This window comes from Lactuca serriola, chromosome 1 (assembly GCF_051521515.1).
Source record: "Lactuca serriola cultivar US96UC23 chromosome 1, Lser_US96UC23_V15, whole genome shotgun sequence".
In the NCBI taxonomy this organism is placed as follows: Eukaryota; Viridiplantae; Streptophyta; class Magnoliopsida; order Asterales; family Asteraceae; genus Lactuca; species Lactuca serriola.
Genome location: NC_136408.1, coordinates 22,336,915 through 22,359,867, shown reverse-complemented (window position 1 = coordinate 22,359,867; position 22,953 = coordinate 22,336,915). Strand labels below are relative to the sequence as shown.

General features: G+C 35.1%; 1 protein-coding gene across 1 annotated transcript; it reads left to right on the top strand.

Annotated features, from left to right (window-relative positions):
- Nucleotides 1-9,088: 9,088 nt before the first annotated feature.
- Nucleotides 9,089-12,294, top strand: LOC145070077 (raucaffricine-O-beta-D-glucosidase-like). Its single transcript, XM_079017034.1, has 12 exons — nucleotides 9,089-9,245; nucleotides 9,413-9,482; nucleotides 9,638-9,696; nucleotides 9,833-9,908; nucleotides 10,017-10,182; nucleotides 10,361-10,679; nucleotides 10,856-10,974; nucleotides 11,052-11,269; nucleotides 11,341-11,372; nucleotides 11,453-11,555; nucleotides 11,665-11,773; nucleotides 11,895-12,294. Exons 1-12 carry the CDS (start codon nucleotides 9,138-9,140, stop codon nucleotides 12,094-12,096), a joined length of 1,581 nt encoding a protein of 526 aa, XP_078873160.1. The 5' UTR covers nucleotides 9,089-9,137; the 3' UTR covers nucleotides 12,097-12,294.
- The last annotated feature ends 10,659 nt before the right edge of the window (nucleotides 12,295-22,953 follow it).

Sequence of the window (22,953 nt, the reverse complement as noted above, 5' to 3'; positions counted from 1 at the left end):
GGGTTTACTTTAACTATCTTCTTCTTGCATAAAATTTCGGCATCATTGGCGCTAAGCCAATCCATTCCCAAAACGATGTCGAAACCATTAAGTTCGATAGGCAATAATTCCACGTGGAACTTATTCCCATTAAGGTCGATTAAGATGTTTTTCACACGATGGCTAACATGTACAAACTTGCCACTAGCTACTTCGACTAATAAAGCATTATCTAGTCTATCAATAGGCAAAGCTAGCTTTCTACCAAACTCATGCGAAATAAAGGAGTAGTTGGCTCCATAATCAAACAAAATTTGAGCAGGTAATTCGTTTACGAGAAAGGTACCTGAAGCGACATCAGCTTCATCTTTCGCAGCTTCAAGTGTCATCTGGAAGGCTCTCGCCTTCGGCTTTGGTGGAATGTTGGGCTTTGCTGCCTCCTTCTTCCTCGGACAGTATTTCAAAATGTGCCCCTCTTCATTACAACCAAAACACATTCTTTTGTTGTTCGGACATTTATTGGCAAAATGTCCAACCTTTCCACACTTGTAGCAGGTTACATCCTCGCTACATTTCCCAAAGTGCTTTTTCTTACACTTATCACACCACTTCGCTTCACCTCTTTTTCCTCCAAACTTTTTCAAATCAGATTTCGAAAATTTGCCTTTCTTACCGGAACCAGATGTTCCCTCAAACTTTCTTTTCTCACCAACCTCAACCTTGTCGGTGGTTCTTTCCTTAATCATGTTCTCAACAGACTTGGCAGCCCAAATAGCCGCCTCTAGAGTATATGCCTGACGTACTGGCACCTCGTACTCCCATGGGAGTCCCTTCGCATACCGGTCCACCTTTGTCAGCTCGTCTGGGACGATACGCAAGGCAAACTCCATCTTATCGGTGAAGTTATTGGTGTATTCATCAACTGACATGCTGCCTTTCGTCAATGTCAGAAACTTGTTCTCTAGTTCCAACAGATTTTGAGCCGAGCAGAACTTGCGCTTGAACTGCACCAAGAATTCTGCCCATGACAATTGCAGTGGCTCATTAGGGCTCAAAGTCTTCCCTAGAGTGTTCCACCAACAAACGGCTCCACCTCAGAACTGACGCACTGCATAGATAGTCTGCAACTTACCTCTGTAGCCACAAGTCATAAAGGCTAATTCCATCTCCGAGATCCAATCCATAACTCCAATCGGATCCTCCTTTCCATTGAAGGTCGATGGTTTGCAAGTTAGAAAGTCCTTGTACTTGCATCCCATTCCATCATTCCTTCCATCATGGTTATCTTGCCTAACTATCGGTGGGTTGGCTTGACCAACAGACCCACTGAAGTTTCCACCTTCCGAGTGCCCTTCATTTAATTTAGGCTCTTCCACACAAATTGACAGTTCTTCATGATTCTGTTGAAGCAACCGTCTAGTTTCATCCATTTGACGATCCAACATCGTCTGAATCATCATTTGCACACCAGCCATGGTTATTGGCTCAGGTGCTGCTGCTACGACAGGTATTTGTTCAATCACTAGTGGTTGATTCCTATTTTCATCAGCATTTCCAACTCCACTTCTTGTTCTCACCATTTTGATCTACACACCGAATAAGGTGAAATTAGATCTTCAATCACGATAGATATTCAAATCATCCTTATCACTCCGAAACGTTTACATGCTAGTTCTAATATCGTAGACGTACGCTTAGAATCCTACACACATAAGGTTTCTAGATCCGGTCGACAACAGACCATAGATCCGAACAAATAATATCATTTATGGCAACATATAACATTTAGCACATAAAAGCATTTTAGGCAACTTTCCTAAAATAAACTAGTGCTCGTGTCTAAAACATAACAGACACATATCTCATAACTTCACTTAGCATTCTAAGTTTAAGTCTAGAAATCCTACAAATTCCTAGTTCGCTTAAACTAATGCTCTGATACCAACTGTGACATCCCCAAAATCTCGGCCAGAAAAGATCGATTTTCATTTATGCTTTTAAAATATTTTCAGAGTAAATCCTTTTGATTTGAAAGAGTTGCGGAATTTGTTCCCAAAAACAAAACATGATAAAACAATGTTTACCAAAGCATTTCATAAAAGAAATGTATTTTTCATTATATAATCAAAACTCGGGGTGTCATGTTCCGATACAGACCAATAAGCATAAACGATAACATTACAAGTCATTCAACAAATATATACATATACAGACTTGTAAACAAAACAACTTGATGGTTCATCCATCTTATGCCCTCGCGCCACTTCCTGTCATACAAATAAAACTGAGTGGGTCAGGCTTGGGAGCCTGGTGAGCATATAGAGTTTTCAACCCACAATAAATAATTAAATTAATTTTCATCAACCAATAATAACCCAATTACCCATTCCCGTTATTCTCACTTTATGTCCCTAAAATAACTAACACAAGGGACCTAGTCTAAGAATATTTCATCGGGGCGACAACACATGCTTTCGGGGGTTTCCCGGCAATATATGTCAAATAAGGCAACTATTAGGGGGGGGGGGGATGGAGTACAGTGAATGAACACCCAAGTCCATTAACACCTACAGGTGGCGAGCCTGCTAGTGTTCCACAAGACTATCTAGAAAAGTCCATGGTCGTCATCTAAACTCTGCTAGATGACTGAATCAAAACAACAACGAGGCCTCTCATCTGTTTATTACACACCAACTATCTACCCATGTTCTACCCAACATATTAGTAGATAAAAATATACATTTTTATACATAGTTTAAAAACCTGTATAGCATGCTTTAATCAATACATATTCCACATAACAGATGAGGCACACACACATAACACGTATTTCATAGAGATTAATTCAGATCTATGAGATAGAAGAGAGTGAATATACATTCACACATATAACAACAAAATATATACACATAGCACGTATTTTATATAAAATACTTCTTAATATTGTATTGGAAGAAAGTAACTACACACTCACTTGATCAAAAGATGATCGGACAGCACTATGGCTTACAGAAGTAGTGTTTCTCCGTAGATCTGGAAGATTTTCACAAAAACCGGGCTCCTCGGGGGCAGGGCTTCGGCTCGGGAATAACGCTCTTCAGGATCCTCGGGACTTCGGATCTTGCTTCGGGGCTCGAGAATAATACCGGGGCTTCGGGATATGATTGGCACGCAAATCGAGGCAAAAACTAGAGAGAAGAGAGAAAATAGCAAAAGAACTCGGCTGCCCTCGGATCCTATTTATAGGAGGCTGGAGCCTCGGAGTACGCGGGGCGTACAGGTCCGAAATCGTCACTACGTTCGTCATCCGAAGCCACTTGATGTGAGTGTTGACATCCTCGGTGTACGCGGGGCGTACTTCGGATGAGTCCGATGACTCGTCCTCGGATAATACCGGATTTTTCAATTAAATTTAAATACAAAATTCGGAAATTCATATCTTCTTCATACGAACTCCGTTTTCGACGTTCCTTATATCCACGCGAAGGTGAGACTACGCTCTACAACTTTCGTTTAGACTTCGTCGGCTAATTTTGACTTTATTTTTATTATTTATTTTTAATAGGCCGGGACAGAAAAACTTCGTTATAAATTCATAACTTCTTCGTTTGACGTCCGTTCTCGCCTAACTTTTTATCGCTTCGATACCAACAACGAGACCTTCGATCCTCGTTTAGATTGCTTCGGCTAAAAACCGCTCGATCTCAAATCGAGTATTCGGGCTGCATACCGCTAAGCCGAAACTTCGATAAATCATAACTTCCTCATACGAAGTCAGATTTGGGTGTTCTATATATATTCGGAAACCTCGTTTCAACTACTACAACATTAACCAAAGATATCAAGTTTATTTTACACTTAAATTTTGACGCTTATTTTTATTCTTAATTAATCAAACCACATAATTAAGCAATTAAGCACAAAACACATAATACTCAAATAATACAATCTTATTATTTCAAAACGGGTTACAAAGGTCAACCTAGACCATTACATTGCTAAAAATGGCAAGCCCGGAAACACAGGCGTTATATCACGTGCTCGATATCTCTAATCTCGAAACAACGACCTAGCCTCGCCTAATCACAACAAGTAATCATTCCAAATCATTAACGGCTCTCAAGGCTATACTACATCCCTTTCTACAATCCCACAAAAGGGTAAAAGACCATTTTACCCCTCCCTGACTCAAAAGTCCACATGTTGACCAAAACCCTAAAAGTCAACAAAAGTCAACAGCAAGCAGTACGCGAGGCGTACCCTTGCACTCCAGAATCGGGGAACACGACCCCCTACGTGGCGTGTACTGGGATTATGCCCAGCGTAAATCCCAGTTTCTTACTTTCTTCATTTTAGTGTCTTAAACAGTTAAGACATAATCTCACATTCCAGATCTGGCCATTCTAATACCTCTTAATCCATAAAGTCGAAACCTTTAAGCCTTTGCATGGCTATAATGGTTCCCACACCTTCTAACACCTTTCCTTTCTCCTCTAAAAGTCTAGATCTCATGCATGGCTCAACATTTACGTCCAAGATTGCATTTTTATGAGCACACAACTCATATAGTCCTGAAATATGATAGATCTAGGCCAATGGAGACTATTTGCTCATAAAGTCTCCATCTTGGGACCAAAAAACCCTAGAATTTGGTCCAAGAAGCACACAACACAAATAACAAGGCAAGTTCTGAACTTTATACCTCAGGAAGAAGCTCCAACCTTTGTAGACCTCAGATCTACTCTTGTCCACCAACTTCTAGCTCCTACAATGGCCTCCTATTCTCTTTCACCACCTTGAAATGGCACTTTGAAGCTTAGAACACTCACACACAAGCTAAGGACGAAGGGAATACTCTCTTAGGGTTTATTTCTGTGAGATGGTGGCTGAGAGACAAGACCATCTCATTCCTTTTATAGCCCTCAAGTCATATTAGGGTTTTGCATCTGGGCCGGTTACGCCCGGCGTAACCTTAGGTACACCCAGCGTACCCGGATGAATCCGCGTACAAAATAAGCGCGCGAGTACGCGCAACGTACTCCTTAGTACGCCCAGCGTACTCACAAGCTTAGCATTTACATAAAGGGACCAAACATGACAACTTGGAAAAGAAGAAGGGTTAAATGGTTGAACCTGAATTTCGGGATGTTACAATAACACCAAAAATTAGCTAATTTTTAATTAGTCTAGAAATAATAATAACAACTTGGAATCTATCCATCATGTTCTTTTTAAAAAGATTTGTCTTCAAGTTGTAATTTCCATCACATTCGTTTTGTTTCACAAGCATCACTTTATGAGTTTTCTTCCATCAAAAAGCATTTGCCAAAACACAACATTTGTGGACGTGGCAGATAACAAGTTGCTTATTTGAATCAACATATACTTTCACTAGTATAATATTGCTTTATAATATAGTAAAACAAATATACAACAATTAACAATATGCTTATTTCAATCAACATATACTTTCACCAACATCTAATTATTTCATGTTTTACTACTACTAGTATGGATTTTTTATAATGTAATTATAATCTATACGAATTAAATTATGTAATAGCATTTTTTTCATTCTGACATTAAAAAAAATTATATTGGATGGTTGGAGACTAGGATTTTTAGTTTAAGGTTAAGTCTTTGTAACACCAAGAATTATTAATGTTCAAAATAAATAGAAGTAAATAGAACCTGCGGTGGTGGGAATCAAAGAAATGTGTGGTGGTGGCGGTAGTCGCCGGTGGTGGCCGGAAAAGTCAATCAAAAACTGAAATTCAAAAGATTTTGCAATGAATAACTAAAGTAAGCTAAAATGAGTGTTACAAGACAAACGGAAAAGGAATCTTTTGCTGGAAATACCTATTGTTATCGGAAAGTAGTGGCTGTCGCCGGAAACGGAGGAGCCTCACCAGTCAATCTCAACTTTGACTGCTGATATCTTCTTCTGTGTGGCCGGAATCCTTAATCTCGGTTTTGCCGGAGGGGGTTAGCTGTGAATTGACGAAGAAGATGAAAGAAAAAACGCAGCAGCAACGCGAGATGGAAGCGAACAAAAGAGAAAAGGAAAAGGGCGTCGATTTTTTTGGTTAACTGTGTCGACCTTTAGCAGCGACACCTATACCAGCGACAATTTTGGCTTTAGCGGCGACTTCTCTCAATACCGGCGACAAATAGGAGGGAAACATCGCCGCGTCATTTATTCAAGAATTTTGGTCTTTAGCGGCGACTTTTGACGACGTCATTGCTTTTGTGCACTCCTCGAGTATCCTTGTCGTTGGATTAGAAACACGATCGAACGGTCTTAATTCACCAGGACGTGAAAGTGCGAATCTGTGTCATGAGTCATTAGCGGCGACGCCTTTAGCGGCGAAACCTACTTTTAGCGGCGACAATTTGATATGTCGCCGCTAAAGGTACGTGTCGCCGCTATTGGTGTCGCCGCTAACAACTATATTTCTTGTAGTGGCAGGGCATGCCAGACTCGTACTGAGAGCTTAGCGTTATTCAGTTTGTTGATTGATCAGGCTAGGGAGCAAGCCAAACAAAAGTTATGGGCCTGTGGGGCAAGCTAGACTTATGATGTGGGCTCATGGGTAATCCAGTCTGTAAATTTGTGGACCCATTGCATGCTGTTATTATATTTGTGTTATTTGTTATTTATTGGTATTTTGGAGGAACTCACTAAGCTATGAACTTACAGTTTTGGATTGTGTTTCAGGTACCTCAATGGATTGCGGGAAGGTGAAGGCGTGATAGTGCACCTCCTCATGTTTTTGTTTTACGTTTTTGTGATTTCTCTGATGTGAAACTTATTTTGAAAACAATTTGAAAACAAATGTTGGTTTTTGAGTTGTTTAAAAAGTTTAAAATTTTCAAGAATTTTATGATTGTTACACAAAAAACACAATTATGTTTATTCTCGAACTCCTTTCTATACAACATACAATTATTTGGACATACATGTATTCTTTCAACTTCCAATCCCATCAGACACATTAACTTTTTTGCTTGATATGTAGAAATGGGTAATTCACTGTCTTCCGAAAGAATGTCATGCAAAAGCTCTAATAGACTTTTGAAACTTTTATCACTTCATCCGTTTTTCGACTTTAAGTTAATTAACCTCAATACCACATCAAGTTTCATAAATTTGGAACTGCTATATAACGGTGTTTTCGCTTCTTCAAATAGACGTTGCAATTTTTCTTGTTCAGCATCACCCATATTAGTCTCTATGTCATCAAACATTTCATTGAAATTGTCATTTGGGTCATTTGAATGGTGATCAGCATCATCAACATATGAATCGTTGTTGTATGTACTATTATTAATATTTAAATTGTTTGACCATGTGCTACAATTAAGAAGTGTTTCTCCATGTCTTGACCGACAAGTGTAATTAGGCACAAAACCATTTTGCAACAAATGATACTCTATTTCTCCAGTACAATTAAACGTTTTAAAGTTTTTACAAAGGTTACAAGGACAAGAAATCGTTTCAATTCCTTTATTCATGTGATTTGCTTCGACAACTCTAATAAAAGTTCGAAACCTTCTATATAAAGTTCAGAAAAATGTGAAGCTTTGTACATCCAATAATCACGATTCATCTGAAAATTAAAATAATCAAATAAAGAATGTAATATATCGATTTTAAACAAACAAGTTATGTAAATTTTAACATGTTAATAATCTATAAAAATCAATTTAAAAAATAACAATAAACAATCATTTATAAATAAACAGTTAAAATAAAGTCTAAAGTACAATAAAATTAAAATTACTTTTAATGTAGATAACTAGACAATTAATGAGGATATTTTGAGTTTTTGCACATTTATGTTGCAGACGAAGAAGAAGTTCGCATTTAAAAACAGAAACCCTTAAAGGATATAGCCAATTTTTATTTGATGTGTTTTTCAAAATATCACACCAAAAAATTGAAATTAATGATGCGTTTACAACAAGTTGCATCAACAAATCGTTGTTAATGGTATTCCCTTTGAACCGCATTAACAAATCTATCGATGGATATTTTTTAATGCTCTTTTAATGCGGTTCATGTATTTTTTTTTTATGATTAGACGTTTAATGAGGCGGTTTTTACATACAACCGTTTAAAAAAAAAAAGAGTTCATACTATTAAAACTCTTCTCTACTTGTGGTGTGCATGTGATTTTGATTCTAGAAAAAGCGCCATGTTTGACAAGTCAATCAAAAACAAACAGGTTGTCTCGGAGATCTTAAAAAAAAAGAGGCACATGTTTTTATGTTTCATAATTAAAGGATATTATAGTAGGAGACCTCGACGAATATTTCCATTAGCATATCATAATGTCAGAATTTATTTAGCGGTTAACAACAAATAAATAAAAGATCTGATACTTAATACATGAATCCTTGCACGATATGATACTTAATCCATATGTTCTTCCTATCCATCACATTTTTTTCAGACATCCAGAAGTATTATTACTGCAAGGTTACAAAAAATACAAAACAAATCCGATTCCACCTTTTTTCCACATGTTCTACCAATCTTTTATTAAATGCAAATCAAATTCAAGTACTATCGTGTTCCAATCCAAAAGATATTACTGATCACACTTCCTTGAAAATGATCACTCACTCATGCTTTGAACAATTTTTTATGACTTTAATCAACGAATTACTTATTGTTTCATATTACAATCTGAGTTTATTTCATTTAGATTTTTTCCCTCAGGTAATAATATAACCTCTAGAACTTGGTTGGATAAGGTTATTTACAATCTTAACTGTGGTGGGTAGGGAAATATTCATACTTATTTTATTTCTATTAAAAAATATTTTAAACATCTTATGAATAATGAAAAGTTTTCATTAAAATCTGAGACAGTGTAAAAGGATGTAAAAATGAGATCGACCACGTGCTTCAATCTTCTGGTGGGAACTTCAATTCTTATAGATATCTCAAATCAAGTACACGAGATTCAAAAGAAATTATTGTTAATATTGAATTTCGGGTACTGATATTTTAATAATGAATTGAAACATTTTTATAAAATAAATTATTGGAGTTTGAGTAGGATGCAGTTCCAATTTTATCTATAAATAGGATGGCAAATCCAGTATTCCTCTTCACAGCTGAAAGTTAATCTGATCCAAAGATAGATATAATGGCAGCAACTCTGAAGGCAAACAACACTTACATTTTCCCCGATGACATAAGTAGCAGCGATTTCAGTTCAGATTTCGTTTGGGGTTCCGCCACTTCTGCTTATCAGGTATATCGTCACATCACATATATTGCTCTATATATTTTTAAAAATAAAAGTTTATTTAGACTTTTATAAATAACTCATGCAATTCTATTCTATATCATTCATGGTTTACTTATGGCAATGTGAAATTATATATAATCTAACATTCGAGTATCATATTCTATTAATAGATCGAAGGCGCTGCATTTGAAGGTGGTAGGCAGCCAAGCATCTGGGATGCTTTCTGCCTCAAAAATCCTGGTTTGTTTTTTTTTTTTTTGTTTTTGTTTTTTTTGTTTTTGTTTTTTTTTTCTTTTTCAATATGAAGAGACCATGCAATAGCATGCTCATTTTCTGCATGCACTACAGGAGCTTTCAATAAAAGTCATGAAAAATTGTTTTACATTATATTGCAGGTGCCATCGACAATGGTGAGAATGGAAACAAGGCTATTAATGCTTATTACAAAACCAAGGTCTTCATCCTCATTAATTATAACCTTATAATTAATTAATTAGTGATATATGTTAGTCTAAAATCAAACTACGCCATCAATCTAAACATATTTTCTTATAATTAATTATACTTGGTTCATGATCGTACGTACACAGGAAGATGTGCAAATGATGAAGAAAATGGGTCTAAAAGCCTACAGATTCTCAATTTCATGGAGTAGACTATTGCCAGGTACGTACGTGAATCACACGAGAACGTGAAGAAAAACAAATTACATTCATTTTATTTAAAATATTTGTAGATAATTAATTTGTTGGTGTTGTATGCAATCTTAATTAGGTGGAAAAGCTAGCATGGGCATCAACCAGGAAGGTGTTGACTACTACAATAACCTAATCAATGAGCTGATAGAGAATGGAATTACACCATATGCCACTCTCTTTCATTGGGACCTTCCCAATGCCCTAGAGGAAGACTACATGGGATTTTTATCTGAACTAGTTGTGTAAGTAGTAGTATAAAAAATTAAAATTAGAGATCAATCAATATTAATGTACCTGTGCATATTTTGGATCATCATAAAGCGCAACCTCAAATTAAGTAATTAAGATTGATCATAGATAGATACTAGATACTACTGTACATTGACTATCTTCATTTGTTGTGTATATTTTGATAATCAGACTTGATTTTGTGGATTATGCGGAGTTTTGCTTCTGGGAATTTGGTGATCGGGTTAAGCATTGGATCACATTGAACGAGCCGTATACCTTTGCTGCTATGGGTTATGCTTACGGGACAATGGCACCTGGGCGAGGAGGAGGAGATACCGAAACTCAGCAAGCCGTACTCGCATCTGGAAATAATCTTGGAACTCGTAATCGTGCAAGAGCTTTCAACAATAAAGAGGCTGGGAATCCTGCCACTGAGCCCTATACTGTAGCACACAACTTACTCCTTTGTCACGCTAATACTGTCCGACTGTACAGAGATAGATTCAAGGTAACTAATTACTTTACGTAATTAACATTATTATGCACAAGTATATATATATATATATATATATATATATATATATATATATATATATATATATATATATATATATATATATATATATATATATATATATATATCGAGGTTTAATTAACTAAGTGTCGACTCGATCAACCTTGCAGGAAAGCCAAGGGGGTGTGATCGGAATTACGTTAAACACACAGTTTTACGAGCCACTTGATCCAACCAGTCAGGATGACAAGGATGCAGCCAACAGAGGCATAGACTTTATTTTCGGATGGTGAGTCTATCTACGAACTTCATGAGAATCTATGTACATGTACCCACATATATTAATTGATCAAATTTTTGTTGCAGGTTCATGAACCCGATATTTAATGGCAAGTACCCCCAGAGTATGATTGATAATGTTACAGATGGCCGTTTGCCTGAATTCACAGATAAGCAAATCGAGTTATTGACTGGATCTTTCGATTTTCTTGGGTTGAACTACTATACTGCTCAATACGCCACCACTGCAGCACCAACTGATGTCGTCTCCTACTTGACAGATAGCAAGGTCCATCAACAGCCAGGTATATCTATATATGCTTAATTAAGTGATTGGAAATAGATATAAGACTTGATATATGCTTTGTCTTTTCAGATGATCTTAATGGGGTACCTATCGGACCACAGGTATACTTCCTTTTGATATTAGATTCAGTGTTTTTAGTTTGTTTCATAACTTACGCTACTTGACCAATTAATGTACGTAGGGAGGTGTTTATTGGTTTTATTCGTATCCACTTGGCTTATACAAATCGCTTATGCAAATCAAATCTGAGTATGGAGATCCAACGATATATATAACTGAGAATGGTAATCAATTTAGATTTTCTTTTCACCTGCTTAGACATATAATTGTCAGTTTATTTCATCATAAATTATTGAAAACATTATTACGAGGTCAATGGGACTATTTCTGTAGGCTGGCCTGATGCAAATAATAACGATCTCAAACTTGAAGAAGCCCGTGTTGATGAGAAACGTGTTAATTATTACAATACACATCTTCAAAGCCTTAGAGATGCAATTAGGTAAAGTTATATTTTATACCACATATATACTCAATTATGTATTATGCCTCAATGGGGACATTGTGTTGCATGATCCTAAACTTCACCTCCATTCTAATCAAACCTCGTTACACTCTTGTAGAGATGGCAGTAAAGTTGTGGGGTACTTCGCTTGGTCATTGATGGATAATTTTGAGTGGGCCTCAGGATATTCGGTTCGTTTTGGTCTATTTTATATAGATTACGCTCATGGGAAATACACCAGGTACCCAAAGACGTCTGCAATATGGTTCATGAGATTTCTTAATGCCAAGAAAGCAATTGAAACCAACAAAGCTACATGAAGGTAATCCAAACTGTTGCTTGAAGTTACACCCAAAGGACTGAGTCAGCTACGAGAAGGAAATATAAGAATGTTATGTTGTTTTCTTTTATAATAAGAAGTACTCTTGTACTAAGTGATGTTGTTTTCTTTTACAATAAGTAGTCTTGCATGTACTAAATAAGTTTGTGGGATTGGAAACGTCTATTTTTCTTCTTTATTTTAGTAGGATATATAAATGTTATTTGTTACTAGAACAATGTTAATGTACTATGTTGTGAACGTTTACATCATAATCAATATATAAGCGTGTATATAGGCATTACATTTTGAAAATTGTTGCGGACTTCGAATTAAGTCAACTTAAGCATCGGGATAGCTCTATAAATCATATCGGTCCATCCAGATAAAGTAATTCAACTATTTCAATTTTAGACATGGTTTCACCTGCAAATAACCTGAAAACGACAACATTGACGCGTCACTTTTAACCCTCAGAAAAATACATGATTCTTTATTAAAACCGGTCTATACTTCATTTAATACTCATTCTATTTGTTTTACCTTAACGTTTTTGTTATATATCAGAACAACATATGGCACTCGCAAATTAATATTATAGGCATAAAATGATGGTCTAGAGTATTTCATAATCCAAGCAACCCGATGGTTCACAAACGTTTTCGGGTCGCACCAGTCCCAACCTTGAACCGGTCTCCAATGACTATTTTTTAGGCTAGACCGATAAAAGAAACTTTAACTCAAACCTAAAGAAGCAAAAATGTCACCAAACATAGCCAAAATTAATTCACCCCAAAAAATTGAACTTGGTATGTTCTCTGCTCTCCTTTCCTTTTTGATGCACTTCTACCCTTCCCTCTTTCCTTCAATGGGTAAGCTTCATTTATTTTTTGATGATTTTATTTATCACTTCAGCTACTGCCGCTCCCCTACTATCTTCTTAATTTCTATCACAGATATTTCTGTTTCAAAAAGAAATCACTTGATTACTTCGTATTAAAAAAGAAAGGAAAAAAATCCAAGAAATCAACACTGTGTTTAAATAAATATGAAACTGATAACACCATCTTCATTTTTTCTTCTTCTGTACATGTTTCCTTATTAAAACTGGTATATACTTCATTTAATATTCATTCTATTTGTTTTACCTTCACATTTTTGTTATATATCAAAACAACATATGACACTCTAATTAATATGGCAAGCATAAAATGATGGTCAATCTTTCACAATCCAAACAACCCCATGGTTTACAAACTGTTCGGGTTACACCTATAACACTTCAAAAATCATAAAAAATAAATAAAATAAAAACAACCATTAACAATCATTGTTTACAAAAAAGAGTCATTGTTTTAAAAGTAAAGTCATATTAGAGTGTCCAAAAATTCATATCATGAAAATAGGAAGATGTGCACGACTAGACATTCGCTTTCCCATGATCCTCAAAAGTACCTGAAACAATAAACTAAAACTAGAAGACAAAGCTTAGTGAGTTTCCCCAAAGTACCATCATACAGCATAACAACAAAGCATGCAAAATGACCTTCAGTCAGACTGGACCGCCCCGCAGGGCCTACAGCCTATCTGGACTACTGTACGGGCCTTCAGCCTAACTGGACCGCCTTGCAGGGCGTACAACCTATTCGGACTGCCTTGGGTATCTTGGCCTACAACAAAAAGCAAAACCGCCTCAACCCAACCGCAATATGTCGACATATGTAACAGATAAACATAAACACGGAACCATCAAATATAGATAATCATACATATCTACTAATCAGTCATATACTAGCATAGTACTATCTTATAACCAGGATACATAATCTAGTGGGTTGTCATTGGTGCCTTCGACCCACGGTACAGTGAGGAAAACTACCCTCTCGGTCTGCACACAAGCTGAATAAATCTATATTCTGAAAGTCGGCTCCACCCGACACCTATTATCCAAAATATTACCCAACTTAGATTAATAGCAAATTACATAAAATACCCTTTAGTCAAGATTGTTCAAACCTAACAAACCAACCGAGTCAACCTAGCCTCGTACGCGAGGCATACTCCGTTTGACCGAGGAGTCGGGGTGAAGACCGTCTACAAGCAATGTACCCTTCGGTATGCCCAACATACATACCTGGTTAGCAATCCCTTCTCAAAAGGGCTTAATACCTTAAGACTTTTCGTCCAAAACAAGATCCAAGTCCAAAATGTTGTCCTTGACCATAAAGTTGGAAACTTTATGGTCTTGCATAGCCAATAAGTGCTTAACACTAAAAACCCCAACATCTTAATCCATTAAGACCACAAAACTTATGCATGGGGAAGAAATAAGAGCCAAGATCATATTTTTATCAGTACAACTACCCTAAAACGTCCAAAAGGACAACTCATTGGGTCTAGGGTAGCTCATATCCAAAAGGAACAAGAATATGGGGCTAAAAAGCATAAAATTTGAACATAAGCAATATCTAATGATGGGATCATCAAGTTTAGAACTTTATACCTCAAAATGAAGTTTGGAGGTGAGGTATTTCTAGATCTATGTATTGGTCTTCCAAATTGATGATTCTTTCTTCATCTTGCTTCAAAGGCACCATAAATACACACTTTTGAGCTCAAAGGAACACTTGAGAGTTAATGATGTTTATATTGTTGGATTAGGTGTCTAAGCCCATAACTATAATTGGTATATACTTGAATTGATGGTATCACAATCCTTTTGGGTTGCCCTTAAGCCTAGCAATTGAATATGATTAAGTTTAGAGAGAGATTGATTTATTAATTTATTATACGAGTAATAAATTAATTTTAAATCAAAATAAATTGTTTGTTAATATAATACTCCCTCCGTCCCAATATTATTATCCACAGACAAAAACACACAGGTTAAGGAAGCATTAATTACAACTAACTTTATACAATAAAATGATAGTTTTGTCCTTACTTTACATTTAATGTTTCATTAAATGCTTAGTTGTTTAAGTAATAATGAGGGGGTATTTTGTTAAAAATTTTATTTATTTTTAGAAGTGGACTATTTTTTTGGGACAAACCAAAAAGGAAAGATGGACTATAATTTTGGGACGGAGGGAGTATGAAAATAATATATTAATTGGAAATGGTATTATTTAATTAATCATTAATCAGAAATTAATTAGACTTAATTTTGGGATTAATTAGATTAATTTAAAGTGCAGGGTCTATTTTGTTATTTATTGGAGGTTGAGGAAAGGAGCCCGTGGACCTCAATGGATGAGGTGGACGAAAATCTCTTGGGCAAGCCCAAGGAATTTCATCCAAGCCCTTACATAAGGAAGGGAATGGGCTGCTTGGTCACCAGGCAAAAGGATTAGGGTTTCCTCCTTAAACCCTAGCTTTGGCACCAAGCTACCTTAGTTATAAAAAGACCCTTGGCCTTAGAATTCCATTCAACACATTCCTTTGGAGGCTTAGGGCCGAAATTCCACTCTTCTCCTCTTTCCCTCTCTCTTCAAGCTCCTTATTTGCTAAGGTTTGGGTGTGAACCATTAGAGGCACGACACTTGTGGTGCTTGCTTCCAAGAGTTTTTTAGGAAGGTTTTAATTAGTTATTTACTATAATAACTAAAACGTATGTAAACCCTAACTCATATTCGATAATTCACTAAGGTTTCTAAGGTTTCTTATTTGATGTTCAAAATTGCATGTTCAATTAGAGAAAATATAGATCAAGAATTAGTGTTGCATGCACACATAGGATTTTGTTTGTTATGCTCAAAACTCATTAGTGGTATCAGAGCCTTGGCGTGTTTTCCATTGAATCGATTGCAATGGTTGAATTGATCAAATTAGGGTTTTTGGCAACAAAACCCTAATGGATTAGGGTTTTCGAAATTAGCTTTTCTTAGGCCCTAAGTTTCTAAATTAAGGAAACGGTTGAAACCCTTTGCCTTACCCTACAAGTTTCGATCTTGGAGGGTTTCTTGCCCCCCAAGATTTCAAAATTTAGGTAAGGAATGAAATCCTTGCCTTCCTCCCCAAGTCCATATTTTCGAAAATTGCTAGATTCTGGTAGGGTTATCTTATTTTTGGTAATTATCTCCTTATTTGGTTAATAGATAATTAGAAAATTTGTTTTATCCCTCCCATGATTTTCGAAAATTAAAGGGAGATGATTAGTATTAAATTATCTTGATTAATTTAATTGGATAATCCTCAATTGATTTAATAAATTAATTAAATGTTTAATTAATAAGATAATTATTAAATCATTTGTTTTATTTTTTAAATTCAAATCAAATTCTTTTAATTTCGAAATTTAAATTTAAAGTTTAAAAAACCCTAGTATTTTGAAATGTTTAAAATACACATTATACTATATGTAAAATTAAATGTTTAATATTTATTATATGTATAAGACTAAGTCAGTCGAACCGCTAGTACGCATCATTCACGAAACCGATCTAGAAGGGGGGTATAAGGAAACTGCCTATAAAATGGTAGTTGAATGGGTGTCCACTTTCACCTACTGCTCCCTTGATTGGTGGAGGGTCGTTAACCGAACGGGTTTTGTAGGACATAACCTCATTAAATGTATAATGATAAAAAGTAACTAAACTATTCTCTAAAATCCAACGCTTAGTTGCTTTAGAAAAAATTTGAATTTGATGCTAATCCATGAAATTGCACATTACATTTTATAAGTCGTTAGTGAAGCACGTGTGGCTAACTTGCACATTAAAAGGAGATGATAAATGACATCGAGAGAACCAAGCTAATTTGGATGGTTATTCACATCTCGTTTGTGATCCTCGGTATCACAGTCACAAAAAGGAGAGCATAATCGAGATTAAACATGCCATTGAATAGTTCAATGAATCTCAAATGATCTAGCAGTTTCATGAGATTGAAATTGGTAAACGTATTACCTGCCTAAAATAGATTCGAATTTGATTACAGCATCCCTCTTCAAAGTTCGAATCGAAAATATGGATCCTAGCCTTAATTTCAATTTATGGGTTAATAATTAAGGATGGAAATCTACTAACTTGAATTCTCTTTTCTCTTATTATAGATGTCAAGTTCAGACAACAATAGTCTTCCTTATTCTTCGTGAAATGTTTTTCCTCTTCCTTCTGAAGATGATCTTCCACATTCTGATCAAGGTGAAAGTCTGTTCCCTTCTTCAAGCAATGGTAGAACTGGAAGTCATGTTGTTGAGTTTTCAGCATTCTAACACTCCTATGGTGTGCATGCAACCCTAGAAACCTTGGATCTATTTTTCACTATTATACATTCAAACTTTCATTTTTCCAAGGTTTCATCCTAACTAGCATATGATGGGGTATATGCAATATAAAAACTAGTAGAATGACATACCTTTCTTGTAGCTTGGATTCCTTAAGACTTAGTGAGCCTAGCACCCTAAATATGAAGCCTCAAATGCTTCACACAATACCATCAACAATTGTAATAACTTGAGAAAAGATTATGTTGCACCAAAATCAGCTAGCCCTCACTTGTGTATCCTTAAGTGTCGATTTTGCTAGGATGAGGCTTCGTTATATAGTGTGCACGTTAGGTTTACACCATGTAACCCATGCATTTCCACATTCCTCATGATCCATGGGTTTTAACCTCCATGGAGTATCCATGGGTAACCACATGGGTTTAGCCCAACATGAAGAACCATGGATCACAAGCCCACTATATAAAAATGAATCATTTACCAAATCAATCCCTATTTATTTAATTAGTCTATTTTGATCGCAAAATTAATTCCAAACTAAATCTTGACAAATACTAATTAAATAATTCATATTAATATATTAGAACTTATAATATATTAATAAACCATAAATATCTTCTTCTCACAAAAGTTTATCAAATTGTTCCGATGTCATGCAACCCAAATGGACCATGCTAAATCGGTTCGGGTACATATCAAATATAGTTATGGACTTAGACACCTTATCCAACACATGTTTCTTTAACTATTCCTCCTCCTCCACTGGCTCGCCCTAAGTCATGTTTTCTTCAAGATGAAATATACGAAGTTACTCAAGCCCCGTTGGCATGTAAACATCAAGATAGAAAGTTTGTGTGTGCACATGTTCTGAAAATTAAATCATACATTGACAGATTGGGTATGTTGGGTGTCGTTTTCCCAAGGGAGCAAGCCATTGACTTGGTTTACTTTTGCTTCCTGAGTCATTTAGTCAATTCATTAAAGACTCCCCTTTGAGTGACCACGGCGTGACCCTATTTGATCTAACACATATGTTGATTGTTGTTGAAGCAGAAATGCTTAAGAGCATAAGTCAAGCAAAAGTTTTTGAAGGATCTATCCCTAGAATTTTCATGGACATTGAAAATGGAAACAATGGTAGTCCAGAAAAGGTTTCTCATCCCCATGGAAATATATCAGCCAAGGTCAAACGGTTTGAACATATGGTAAAGAGAAAGGATAGTTTTGCGATAGTTTCATGTGTTGGTCCAAAAAGGTCCATATGTTTCTATTACCAATTGGAGGGGCATTGGTTACGAAGCTGCCCTAACTACCTGAAAAATGTTAGAGATGGTAAAGTCAAATCGTGTGATTCCACTTCAGATACATCCATTATCTAACTCCATTATTTTAATAAATTCCTATTTGTATATTCTTAATACATGATGTGAAAATCACATTTTGATGTTTTGAAGGATCTAAGAGAAAGAATGAAGCTTAAGAAGAGTATGTCGAATCTGATCGTGAGAGATGAATTTCTGTCGCATGGTTCGATGATCAGATTTGTGAGCTACTACATAGGATTTATGATAGATTGCTTAGGAAATGTGTAGAAACATTGTTTTTCATTTCTTCATTGTAAGGACAAGTTCCAAATTTTTCGTTTATTATTAATAAAAGTGAAATTTTGGTTAGTTTAGTTTATATTTCCTTGCAATGGCATTTATGAAATTGTTGCTTCCATTTCTATTATTAGCAATATTAATTGTGGATTTGATTTTTGTTATATCACTTGTGGTATTGTCATAATTAACCATGTGAAAACGAATTCTCATCGTGCAAGTTTCAATTGGATAGAAACTTAGAGTCATGCAATTTGAATTGCATGATGTATGAGAATCTTGATCGTTGGAAGATTATGACTGGTTCATTGATCACATGTTTATGTGAGTCAAAGTGAAGGACTAATGGACCTTGTTCATATCAATATGGACTATTCAGATCTACCATAAAGGATGAAAAACTCTATTCGTCATGATTTACTAATGTTTCAGTAAACATGGTTGTGTTTATAAGATTAAGCACAATTCTGATACTTTGAAAAGTTCAAAGAGTAGCAGAACGAATATGAAGAATCTATTAGGCAGAAAAGATAAAAGTTTCTTCAATCTGAAAGGAAAGGAGAGCACATTAGTATCATGTTTTATGATCATCTTAAATGATTGTGGAACTATATCTCAATTGATCCTCGAAGAACATCTTAGGGAAATTATATGACTAAAAAGAAGCATCAGATATTGTTGAAATAGTTTAATCAAGAGATGAGTCATACTTCGTATCCAATTAAAATTTTAGATTCATACTCTAGTAACTACAAATCGTATCTTGAAGCTTGGTTCGTACACCTCATGAAATGTGGAGTAATAATGTTTTCTTACTCTAGCACATTGGAATTAGAAGTTGTGATGTTTTAGTTAAAACAAATGATGACCTAAGGCCATTTCCATGAAGTGTTTCTTGTCGAGAATCCACACTGACTTTTGAATATTTGTTTTTGCTCATCAAGGAATGTTCCTTGAGAGAGAAACTTATATGTCAAGAAGTCAGTGGGAGTATTAATGATCTTGAAGAGTTTCAGGAGACAATCAAGAATAAACCTTTTACTTATCACTAGCACACGACATGAGGTTAAAAAACTATTGTGTTGAGTTGACATGTTCTTGTTTTTGTGCACCTTCCAGTTGAGTTGGCAATGCTTATGAGTTCTATGGTTCTCATTTGACTATAAAATGCAAACTACATTGGTCAGTGATAGTACATTAGTGAACGGGGTGAGCTGCTTAAACAACATGGAAGCGCTAGTAGGCCCTAATGCTACCAGAGGGCAAGAAATTAAAAACAAGTAAAGTTCAATCCATGAAAGTTCAATTAGAATTTGAATTTGTCATAAACCTTGTCTTGTTATTGTAGGTTGGATATGATGGATTCACATGGATAGGAACGTATACACCATAAAATCTAGGTGGCAAGGTTTTCACTCTAATTCATGAAAATGATTATGAGGAAACACTTTCGCTAGTAGATTTTAAAGACCTGATAAATATCATTATGATTAGTGGTTGTGATAATTGCATTCTCAAATTTGCAATATGATTACGACATCCTTTTTAATAGTTCGAATTTTGAGAAATGGCAAGGAACCATTTGACCGTTCAAGACTTATAGTTATAAGTTATAGAACAGGTTTAAACACATACATATATGCTATCTGATGAAGGTGTATAAGCTTGAGAAGTATAGATGAAGACTTATTGAAGCATCACGTATCAAAAATCTGCACTTTAGTAAGGAAGTCAAAAAGTAATGATTTCTAGATATACGTTAAAGCTAGTGGGAGCATAATTATTATGCTAGTGGGAACATAATTGTTATGCTAAGTGCTGCAAGTTGGCAATACTAATTGTAGGATACAAAGATTTCAAAATTGAAAATTACAATGTTTGGGAATTGTTTCTCTATAAAAAGATTTAGGGGAGAGGACACTCATACTTCATTTTAAATCTAAAAGTTTAGATTGAAGGTTTTAAAAGAACTTAGTCTTGGACATATGAATATCGTGTTGAAATGGTTCAACATAGGAAGTTCAATATATGGAAATATTATAGCAATAAAGACCGAATAAATATCACGTCTCTATGTAAAACATTATGAATCAAGTCCCATATGTATCGGATATAGGATTGATTACATATGTTATAATATTCACTTGTTCTGATTTTTCCAAATGCCTAGGGCATTAAGAGGGAAAAGGACTAGAACTGAATGTAACTAAAGTTGTTGAACAACTGTCAAGAACATTCTGAGGTTATACCAAAGGATTGGTTGCTTGTGGACAGTTGGGAGTATAGTGTTGGTTGGAACAACCATAGTGACATGTTTTATATTGGGATGATTCTTGATCAAAATTGATTTTCATATGGGAATATGGAAATGTTTCTATAATGGGAGTTGATTATTAAAATCTACATGTGAGTTAGGAACTTTAATGCAAGGAATGTATTCAAGGAGTGTGCCTTGAATTTGAAACTTTGTTACCATGGAATTGTTTTAGTAACAAAAGGTCCAGTGGAACATTTTGTAATATCATTGGCAAAGTCTTTGTGACTTTGAAGCCTCGACATTACAAAAATGATATTGCATGAAAGGTTGAATTCTAACACATTTAGTAGTAGCAAGAATTTGAAATTGTGAAATTAGCATCGTTGAAATAGTGTACAATCGATCTGTTCACAGAGGAAGGACCATATAGAGACATAGTATGCATGTTTTTTATAACATGCATCACTGATGTTTTAATTCAAGTGTTTAGTTGATTACTCAAAACATTATACAGTGAATAAATTCTAATTAATATGGTGATTAAATAATAAGAGTTTTATTTATTTTCAATAGTTTTGAAACCAAAGTTAATTAGGTTATTATTGTGTTTCACTTCGCATGTTTTACTTCCTGGATAATTTGATTATTCAAAATTCCACAGTCGATAGTACTTTTGGAAGTAAGTAGTGAATTAAGACTGTCATGAACTGGATTGTAGATTGTCAGAAGATTTTTAGACATAGCAATATTTTTGCTACAATGTTCATGAGTACTTGGAAAATGAGATTTTGAGTATTGGATAAACCCACGCTCAGAGAACTACTTCATGGATTTTATCACGAGTAATTTTAAGACGATAATATCTTATATTCTTGAAACGGAGATATATGATTTGTTGTTTACAAGTTGGTTATACATTGATAATGTGTAAACACGTCACTAACTTGATGTTATAAAACATATTGTTGTGCATGATTTGATGAGTAAATAGTGCAAGCATATAAGTCGAAGTTTATCCGTTCCTTTTTCCCTAACTGGAAAAGCAATATTTATGGGCCCCTCGTTGATTTCATGTCGACATATGAAGTGCTTGGCCAAGCCTGTATTAAATTGATGTGTTCAATGAGCAGTCTGATTTTAGTCGCAATAAATCAGAAATCGGAAAAAAAAAAACTTGGAAAATGAGATTGATTATCATCCATGTCTCATTTCCTTATGATATCTTGTAAAACGGAGGAATATTTGATCACTTATCTTAGTACACGTAACTGAGTGGGTCAGAGTTCGACAACGGCTTTTGGAAGCTGCAATTTGCTAATCACTTTGGAAGTTATATTTGCAATTATAGTTATCAGACTTATCCACGTGGGAGACTGTTGGATTGGGTATCTAATCCCACAAATATAATTGGTATATACTTGAATTGATGGTAATATAATCCTATTGGGTTGCCTTCAAACCTATGAATTGAATAGGATAACTTTGAGAGAGAGAGAGAGAGAGAGAGAAAGACTGATTCATTAATTTATTATATGGTTAATAAATTAATTTGAAATCAAAATAAATAGTTTGTTAATATATTATGAGAATAATATATTAATTTGAAATTGTGTTATTTAATTAATCATTAATCAGAAATTAATTAGAGTTAATTTTCGGATTAATTGAATTAATTAAAAATGCAGGGTCTATTTTGTTATTTATTGAAAGTTCAGGAAAGGAGCTCGTGGACCTCATTGGATGAGGTGGACGAAAATCTCTTCGGCAAGCCCA